This window comes from Ananas comosus, linkage group 6 (genome assembly GCF_001540865.1).
Source record: "Ananas comosus cultivar F153 linkage group 6, ASM154086v1, whole genome shotgun sequence".
Taxonomy (NCBI): domain Eukaryota; kingdom Viridiplantae; phylum Streptophyta; class Magnoliopsida; order Poales; family Bromeliaceae; genus Ananas; species Ananas comosus.
Window position 1 is genome coordinate 12,495,324 of NC_033626.1, and position 9,077 is coordinate 12,504,400.

Below are 9,077 nucleotides of genomic sequence, written 5' to 3' on the forward strand. Positions count from 1 at the left end.
GTCGCACCTCCCACAAGCTTTATAGAAGTTTTTTTTTTTTTTAAAAAGAGTAGGAAAAACCAGGGAGTTTTCGTTTTTACTTGTTGGGTTTTGCTTGTTTTTCCTTTTTCTATACTCCTTTTTGGTAGTGTTGTGTGGGAAACAGCTTGTGGGTGTATCTGGGGAGGGGTTCTTTGGAGAGAGTGGGAAAAGTTTGGGGTTTTTTTTGCAAGAAGGGAGATGGCCGGAGGTGGTGGTGGTGGGGCGGCGCCGGCGCCGAAGCAGGACGAGTTGCAGCCGCATCCTGTGAAGGACCAGTTGCCCAATGTCTCCTATTGCATCACTAGTCCACCTCCATGGCGTATGTTTTTTTATTTTTTTTTTTCAAAAATCCTATTTTGTTCTATTTTAGTAATCTTTTTGTTTATTTTAGTTGTTTTTATCTCTTAATTTCTGGGATTTTCTGCTTTTTTTTGGGAGGTTTTTTTTTTTGAGGTTCACACTTTGCTTATGCTCGAACCACTTTGGAGTTCTTTTCTTATTCTCAAGTTTGTATTTTTTTTTTCAGAATTTTTTTTGGCTAACACTTTGATTTTTTCTGCTTGGAAACCACTTTGGAGTGCTTCAGGTAGTAAAAAAAAAAAAAAAAAAAANNGAAAAAAAAAAAAAAAAAAAAAAAAAAAAAAAAAAGAGAAAGAAATTCTCTGTTATTAAGCAGTTTCTAGTTATAAACTCTCCATTACTTTATGTGGGTAGGTTCAGTTATAACATGTTAGTTTTCTTTTATCATAGATCCAAAATTTGTTGTTTTCTCTGTGTCTGAAGCTGCAATTTTTACATTATAAGAGAGCCTTTTTTCAAAATCTCTTTTTGCTGTTTCCAACATGAATTACCAACATAGTTAAATGCCCCATCATTTGCATTTGCTTTTGGAATGCCTCTTATTCCTAATATAATTGTAGTAAAAGAAGAGCTTAGCTATTTTTGTCTTGCCACTTTCATATATATACACTCTTTGTTTTCATGGTATTACCTTTTCTCCCCTTTTTTTTGATTTTTTTTTTTTAAAAAAATTCTGATGCAGCTGAGGCCATTCTTCTTGGGTTTCAACATTACCTGGTCATGCTGGGCACAACTGTTATCATTCCCACTGCACTTGTTCCTCAGATGGGAGGAGGAAATGTAAGACTCAGTTCACCTTCTCTTATCATATCTTTGCTTGCTAATAAACATCTTTAGAAATTACAAGTTGTTTGCTTTTTGTATTTCCTTGTTATATATTTTACTGGTAAATTGACTTCTGGTTTCCATTCCATTATATTAGGACGAGAAAGCAAGGGTTATACAGACAGTGCTTTTTGTTGCTGGGATAAACACTCTGCTGCAAACCTTCTTCGGGACTCGATTGCCAGCGGTGATTGGGGCTTCATATTCTTTTGTCATTCCGACGATCTCGATCATCTTGGCTGGCCGATATAGTAACGAACCGGACCCTCATGAGGTTACTAATAGACTGCACATTTATTTAACCTTTGTGTCTCATCTATGATTTCTCTAATTTGAAGCTGACAAGTTTATGGTATTTGTTGCGAAGAAATTCCTACGTATCATGCGAGGAACGCAAGGTGCTCTAATTGTTGCCTCGACGCTTCAAATTATACTTGGTTTCAGCGGCCTATGGCGCAATGTCACTAGGTTGGTAGAAACGTGGTTTGTGAGGTAAAAAGAAAATGTGGCAGTGGGTCGTGGTATGTTATTAATATTCTTTCAATCTGTTATACATTCAGGTTTTTAAGTCCGCTATCAGCAGTTCCTCTTGTTGCCCTTGTCGGGTTTGGGCTCTATGAGCTTGGTTTTCCCGGAGTAAGTTTTTACTCGGTTATGTCTTTGTTTTTTCAGTGGGAAATTTGAGTATGCAATGACCATGAAATTCTTATTGTTACTTCTATTGCTGACATGAATTATGATTAATTCTAGGTTGCCAAATGTGTCGAGATTGGGCTTCCCCAGCTGATTCTACTTGTAATCATTTCACAGGTACTTAACTGCATTACTCATGCACCCAACATTTACCAACTAGTAATCCTGTATATGAAAAGTTCGGCAACATACTCATGTTTGCGTTTTGTGCAGTACATTCCTCATGCTGTACACTTGGGAAGACACGTTTTCGATAGATTTGCTGTGTTATTTTCAATTCCGATAGTGTGGCTCTATGCATACTTACTCACTGTTGGAGGAGCATACAGACATTCCCCACCAAAGACACAGTTTCATTGCCGTACCGACCGTTCGGGGCTTATCAGTGGTGCTCCTTGGTACTTATTCTATCTTCTCCAGCAGATACCATATTCGAATACGTTTAGTATGGTGTAAGAGACTTAAATTTTGCATTTTTGATAATTATATGTCATTTATATAGGATTAGAGTTCCGTACCCCTTTCAGTGGGGAGCGCCGACTTTTGATGCTGGTGAAGCTTTTGCAATGATGGCTGCTTCATTTGTTGCCCTTGTAGAGGTTTGGCCCCACTTCTTTTCTCGGCCTTTACAATCATCTACAGCTTTTATGCTTTGTTTTTCTAATGTGTTTTGGTTATGTTTTGTTCGCTGACCAGTATTTCTTAAACGCATTTTGTGATCTTCTAGTCTACTGGTGCTTTTATTGCTGTATCAAGATATGCAAGTGCCACACCGGTGCCTCCTTCAGTTCTCAGCCGTGGTATTGGTTGGCAGGTGAACTCTCAATTTCAATTTTACACACCCCTGGTTTTGTGATCAAGTTATTTGCTAAGTGGCGTACAAAATTATCGATTATGAACTCCAGGGAATTGGAATTTTGTTGGATGGATTATTCGGAACTGGAATTGGATCCTCTGTATCAGTGTAAGATTCTTCACATTACCATCTGTTTTCTGTCTACATAATAATCCTTTTATTCTTGTTGTAAGGGTGTTATTTTGACTATTCAATTTTCTTTCAGTGAAAATGCCGGATTGCTAGCGCTGACACGTGTTGGTAGTCGAAGAGTCGTTCAAATATCGGCTGGTTTCATGATTTTCTTCTCAATTCTAGGTGATGTTGCAATCTTCAGTCTTCTATATATAATTTTTAGCTGAAGGTGCGACCTTCTGATTTGAAATCAATCTCTGTTTTCGATATGCCATAAAATCTTAACTTCACCATTTAGGTGAGCCCCCAATTTTATCCATAATATGACAAATGTTGGAACATTATAGAAAATTATGAACTTATCTATAAAGGATTCCCCTCTACTGAATTGAGAACTTTTTTTAGTTTTTCAACTGGTTCGATCCATTACATGCAATTCTTCATTTCGAACTTGGTTTGTGTTTATTGGAGAATATTTGCTCGTCCACTTACACATTAGTTTTGGTATTATGAGACTACTGTAAGATGTGGGTCACGAGATGGGTGTGATAGTCTAACTGTAATTTCAGATTTCTTGGCTAGCGTTTAATATCCATCTAACTTTTACTATTTGTTGTGTTTGTACTCCAGGAAAATTTGGGGCAGTTTTTGCATCTATTCCTGCACCTATATTCGCAGCTCTATACTGTCTTTTCTTTGCTTATGTCGGTAGGTTTATGCATTTCAGACTTATATCCCTGCCTCTTTGACTCGATATATTCCAACTATTTCTGCATGACTCTCTGTACGATCAACTTATGCCTATATACCTAAACAGGTGCCGTCGGCCTCAGTTTCCTTCAGTTTTGCAATCTTAATAGCTTCAGGACTAAGTTCATTTTGGGATTCGCTGTCTTTATGGGGTTGTCTGTTCCACAGTACTTCAACGAGTACACTTCTGTTGCTGGTTACGGTCCTGTTCACACGCATGCAAGATGGGTACGTTGAATATCTGTTTTCCACTGCGGGAGTTTCTGTAAAAGTGCTTTTTAAGTGGAGCAGTGGAGCTTATGTAACAGTACTTTTTTAGTAGAGCAGTTTAAATTGCTAACCATTTTATTGCGAAAGGCTCCCTCTACAGCATCCCACCGAAGCAGCAGAAGCTTCTAACCGGAGCTTTTGCTTTCGGAGCCTAGAAGCCATTCCAAAACCTCCGTTCTCTTTGTTTGCCGACCACTAATATTAATTGTGGTTTGCTACCTTAATGACATCTGTGAATTTTACAGTTCAACGACATCATAAACGTGATATTCTCATCAAAGCCCTTCGTTGCCGGACTCGTGGCGTTTTTCTTGGACAACACGCTCCACAGGCACGACAGTGCTACAAGGAAAGACAGAGGTTATCACTGGTGGGATAAGTTCAGATCATTCAAGACGGACACGAGGAGCGAAGAATTCTACTCTTTGCCGTTTAATCTCAACAAGTTCTTTCCCTCGGTGTAAGCTTATCATGCAGGCAATGTACCCACTCCTATCCACATCCTGTCCTTCTAGAGCTCTTTGGGCAATGCCGCGGTGTTCATTTCATTTCCTTTTTTGGTTGTCCTTGGTAAAAATCTCACACAATAAATGAAGTCCTATTAGATTTATCCGGTACGAATTTTTTCTCTCGTGTTTTGCTTGTATATACGATAGGTATTGTGGTTTAAAGCAGGAAACTTTTAGAGTGATAGCTGCATTTTGTTCCATATATTCACTAGTTCTTATTCTGTGTACTGCTAATTGCATCAGATGATGGGATGCTTCGCGACATAATTAATGACCCACACCTATAAATTATTATGCTTTAGTTTTGCTTATACCATTGTTATTTATGTGTTTTTTTAATCAATGTCGCACTGCTGGAAAATATCGAGACCGTGAACTCTATGAACTGTAGCAAAAAATTGCATCTATCATGTATCACTCCTGAATAATATCATACTGTGATTTGTGTTTACTGTTATACATATTTGAAATATAGTGAAACCGAATAGTGATCAATTATGTGGTTGTGTGCATATAATTAGTGAACATTTTTTCAGCAGTGTTCAAATTTAGTGTTATCTTAGTGTAAACATCTTAAGATATTGGCCATCTGTATCTTATTTTTTATCGAGATTTGGCAATTTAGGTAGCCTTCTAGGCAGTGAGAACAATGTTTACCTTGAATTAATGCAATTTGTGAAACTAGTACCTGATTTTTGGTTTACTTGATTTGTTTGGGTTTTTGTAGCTGATGCTGTAATATTTGGGTTTCAACTGACCACTGATTCTAAATCTTTTTATATGTATTCTCTCTACTAGGTAGTTTGTTTACTATTCATTGTAAGATTTTGCATACATTTCATATCATTCGAATTTCTTTTAAACATCAGATAGAATTTGTTCCATGAGCACACAAAACTTATGTTGTACTAAATGCTCTGTTGTTCTAATTGCAGGTCAATTGCCTTGTATGATAAAAAAAAAGAAGTAATATTTGTTTAATAAGAAATAGCAATAAAGAATCCCTTATTATGTGTCACGCATAGCTTTATCAAGTATGAAGCAACCATTTTAGTTTCTGACTTTTGTTGATTATTTTAGACATGTGAGAATCAGTATTTTTTTTCTGATTTTAATTCATGTAAGTGTTCAGGGCATCATAATGCTTTTGCTGTGGACCAGTTTGGCCTGATGAAAACTTCTGATGAGGGTTTAAATTAAATTAAATGTGCCGCGCAGATTGCGGCATTTAATTACTTAAAGATCAATTCTCTTGCGCTAAAAAATATTAATACAGAGGACATGTAGATCCTCTGAATTTGTACCTATCTCTTTGTTACCCTTGCTTAAGCATGCGGTGCATTTACTTAACAAATGTTTAAATTTTCATTAGTACTACGGTTTGTTTTGAAACTAATATCATGGATTCAAATATCAATGCAATCATTGAGAGAGAATGTGAGGAGTTGAAGCTCTGTAGTTTCTGAATTTTGCTTCCCATGTGAGCCCATGTGAAATTGGTTTGATTTTTTATGCAAGTTTTTTTTTTTTTTTTTTTTAATGAGATGCTGCAACATCCTAAATAAGATCAGCACATCCTTAAAATTGCAAGCAGAATCTCTTCCTTTTACTTTATCAGGCTGGGCATATTTGGTGGGGATGGAATGCCATGTTATCTATTGTTTGTAATTTTGTATTCTTGCTTGTGGTTTTGCTGTGCATTTCTTTCCAGCGCATGAAGCACTGATGGTTCAAAAAGACATATGGCTACAATTATCTGATTATTAATCATTAATTCAATCAATAATACAGGCCAAGTTAGTATTTGTTTTATTTCCACTTATAAAGTTGTTCAAGATTCATATCAACTATGTTCTTATGTAATTAAACTTCTTACCGTCGCCTGCTTTTCGTAGGGATTTGAGAGTTCAGTTCAGATGAAAAACTTATTAACAAATTGTCATATGAACCACGCATGAAATGAAAAATTGAAATGCGAGGGCAATAACGGTGCTCCTATACCTGTAAATTTGTAAATTAGGTTGTTAGTGCGCCGTTCATCTCACACAAATTCTGCATTTTGCTAATTCAAAAAAAAAATCCATATAAAATATTCCAAAAATAAATTTGCCATTTTTCTAAGTTGTCATTGTTGTACTATAGATTTGGGCTACACAACCAAGTCATGATTCAGGTGACAGAGAGGTGCTTAATGTGAGTGGCCTGTGACATCCCCTTCATGTATGATAATAATAATATATTATTATTATATATATAAAAGTGGGCTCTACATACAAGACAAATTGCCTGAGAATCCAACCGGGTACACAAAGGGGTACGCATAGCCTCACCTCTATTGTAATACGGGCATCATTAGTCGATCGACACGGGGCCACTTTTACAAGGGGAACACGAAAAAGCCTCCCATGGTTAGCTACGCAAAAGTGAGAGGAGATTACAAAGAGGCTCAATGAGTGAGCTTTGAATTGCTCAAAGACCATCATGATTATGTCATTCCCACATTACTCGGTCAAAAAAGGTTGGCATAAATTTAAAGAGAGAGAGAGAGAGAGAGAGAGAGAGAGAGAGAGAAAGAGATGATCATGAGGTGATGGGTACATCTCCGATTTCAAATTTCCACTATTCTCCAAAACAGGAAAAGAGAGAGGGGACCATTTTTTTCCTTACATTAAGAACCAACCATTAAGGACGATCTCAATGCATTATTAATATTATTATTATTATTATTATTATTGCACTGAAAGTTTGATCAACCTGGTCAAGTGCCAATCAATTCAGATGGTTCAGGATCTGATCCCACTAAGCACCACCCCGGTTTTAATATGCCTTTGGAATACTTGCGCAGTGTATGCAAATTTTTTATACATCAGGAATCAAAGAAACATAATGTGCTCCAAAATATAGCTTCTGCAACATAATAACATTATCTATACAAAAATACCGTTAAGGAAGCGTCTGGTTAGCTCCTATGATATGTTATCTATACAAAAATACCGTTTTAGTAGAAAATGTTTCAGTAATAAACTCCGCACGACAAAAATATGAGTTTTTTGCAAGGATTCTTGTTATGCCTCCCGTGTCATGTAATCATGCTCCCTCTTGACAATCACACGAAACAAAGCTTTTTTGATGGGAAATATATATCAAAGTAAAGCAAATGCCTCAATTAATTAGTCCCTCATTAGGGACAACACAGAGACATTGGCAGTTCATGGAGAATCCATGTCCTCTAATGAGACAAGGGCAGGTGCCAAACTCTTAAGTTTATTTGCTCCTTGGCCTCCCACACTGTTGGATCTGGAGTTTAAGCCTAACCTAATCTCAAAGTTAATTAGCTAATACATGTCTCATTAAACAAGATGTGTGAGTTTATGTATTGTTTAATTGACAATCCTATAAGACCAAGCTTCATCAAGTTACAATTGATCCTGCACAAATCCAATCTACAAACACATTTCCAATACATGAAACCCTACCAAGATTCATCTCCATTTTGGAATTTATGTCCAACAACTAGACATTGCCACCATATATATAAGATATTGCACCTCCCAACAATATGTATATATAACAATCAATGAGAAGAAGGGTCCTCTCCTATACTATACAATTATTATTTTGTACTTAATGCATGATCATTAACTTTAGCTCTAATTAATTCCTCAATAGATGAATAAATAACAATACTTTGATCATGGTAGAGTTAGGTGTGTAGACCATCACCTTCTCTCTTTTGGCTCATTTTGAACTTTGGGCTACAAAATAATTGCATGAAATTTGTGACCATGTGATACCAAGATCACCAACAACTTCACATGCCCTCATTAAATGGGATCATTAAAGTTGGTTATGTGGAATTTTATGAGGCGAATTTGACACTGAAGTGTACTGCTTTGGTTCGAGTGAGACAACATGTGAATAAGTTTAATTGTTTGCTTGGGAGAATTGTGTATGACAAGCTTGTCCCCTTCAACAAATTTTTATAAACAATCGCCCGTGAGCGAAAGAATTATTCGGTGGACCGTGTTCTATAGACCAGAGTTTTCGAAACTGAAATTTAGATACTAATCTCAAGAACGAAGAGAAATAGAGAAAAATATTGTAAAAAATTATAATTCTTACAAAAAATTTGATCTACCGTATCACTTACGAAGAGTACTGATTAAAATACAATACATATTGTTAAACGAGATAATTGGTATAGAAAAAAAGCAATTTTACATGAAGTATGAAGCGACACCCTTAAATAAGCTTACCATGATTTATGGCTTTTTGAGATGTTGGATCAGATCATATAGGCTAGCTTATAATCACACTGTTTTGTATAGAAAGAAAGTATCTTAAAACATACTTAATATGCTTAATGAATTACTTGAAATAAGAAAATGACTGGTATATATATCATCACATGATCAATGATGTTACCATACACTTTGTATACCATTTGAAACTTCACTTTTAATCTACTCTAATAAATGAGGAGTAAATGAATTCCATTAACAAATTTGAATTTATTTATCCTTATATATATATATATATATATATAAGCAGTAATTTCTCATCTATATATCATATATGGAGTAATTGGTGCATGAAATTGGGTGTGATCTTGGGGCCTACATTGTGATATTAACCTATTTAGTAATAATCGTACGATCGTCCGATCAAAATTTAGTTAT

General features: G+C 35.9%; 1 protein-coding gene across 1 annotated transcript; it reads left to right on the forward strand.

Moving 5' to 3' along the window:
* Positions 44 to 4,709, forward strand: LOC109711994 (nucleobase-ascorbate transporter 6-like). The gene is made up of 14 exons (XM_020235395.1): positions 44 to 340; positions 1,064 to 1,161; positions 1,304 to 1,480; positions 1,574 to 1,674; positions 1,767 to 1,842; positions 1,957 to 2,016; positions 2,113 to 2,297; positions 2,402 to 2,498; positions 2,627 to 2,713; positions 2,805 to 2,863; positions 2,961 to 3,052; positions 3,500 to 3,577; positions 3,687 to 3,847; positions 4,135 to 4,709. Exons 1-14 carry the CDS (start codon positions 220 to 222, stop codon positions 4,351 to 4,353), a joined length of 1,611 nt encoding a protein of 536 aa, XP_020090984.1. The 5' UTR covers positions 44 to 219; the 3' UTR covers positions 4,354 to 4,709.

Bases quoted from the DNA above. Each gene is read 5' to 3' on its own strand.
- LOC109711994 (XM_020235395.1), top strand. From the start codon at position 220: ATGGCCGGAGGTGGTGGTGGTGGGGCGGCGCCGGCGCCGAAGCAGGAC. The intron at 341-1,063 runs GTATGTTTTTTT...ATTCTGATGCAG, and splicing joins CACTAGTCCACCTCCATGGC to CTGAGGCCATTCTTCTTGGG. The intron at 3,848-4,134 runs GTACGTTGAATA...TGAATTTTACAG, and splicing joins TTCACACGCATGCAAGATGG to TTCAACGACATCATAAACGT.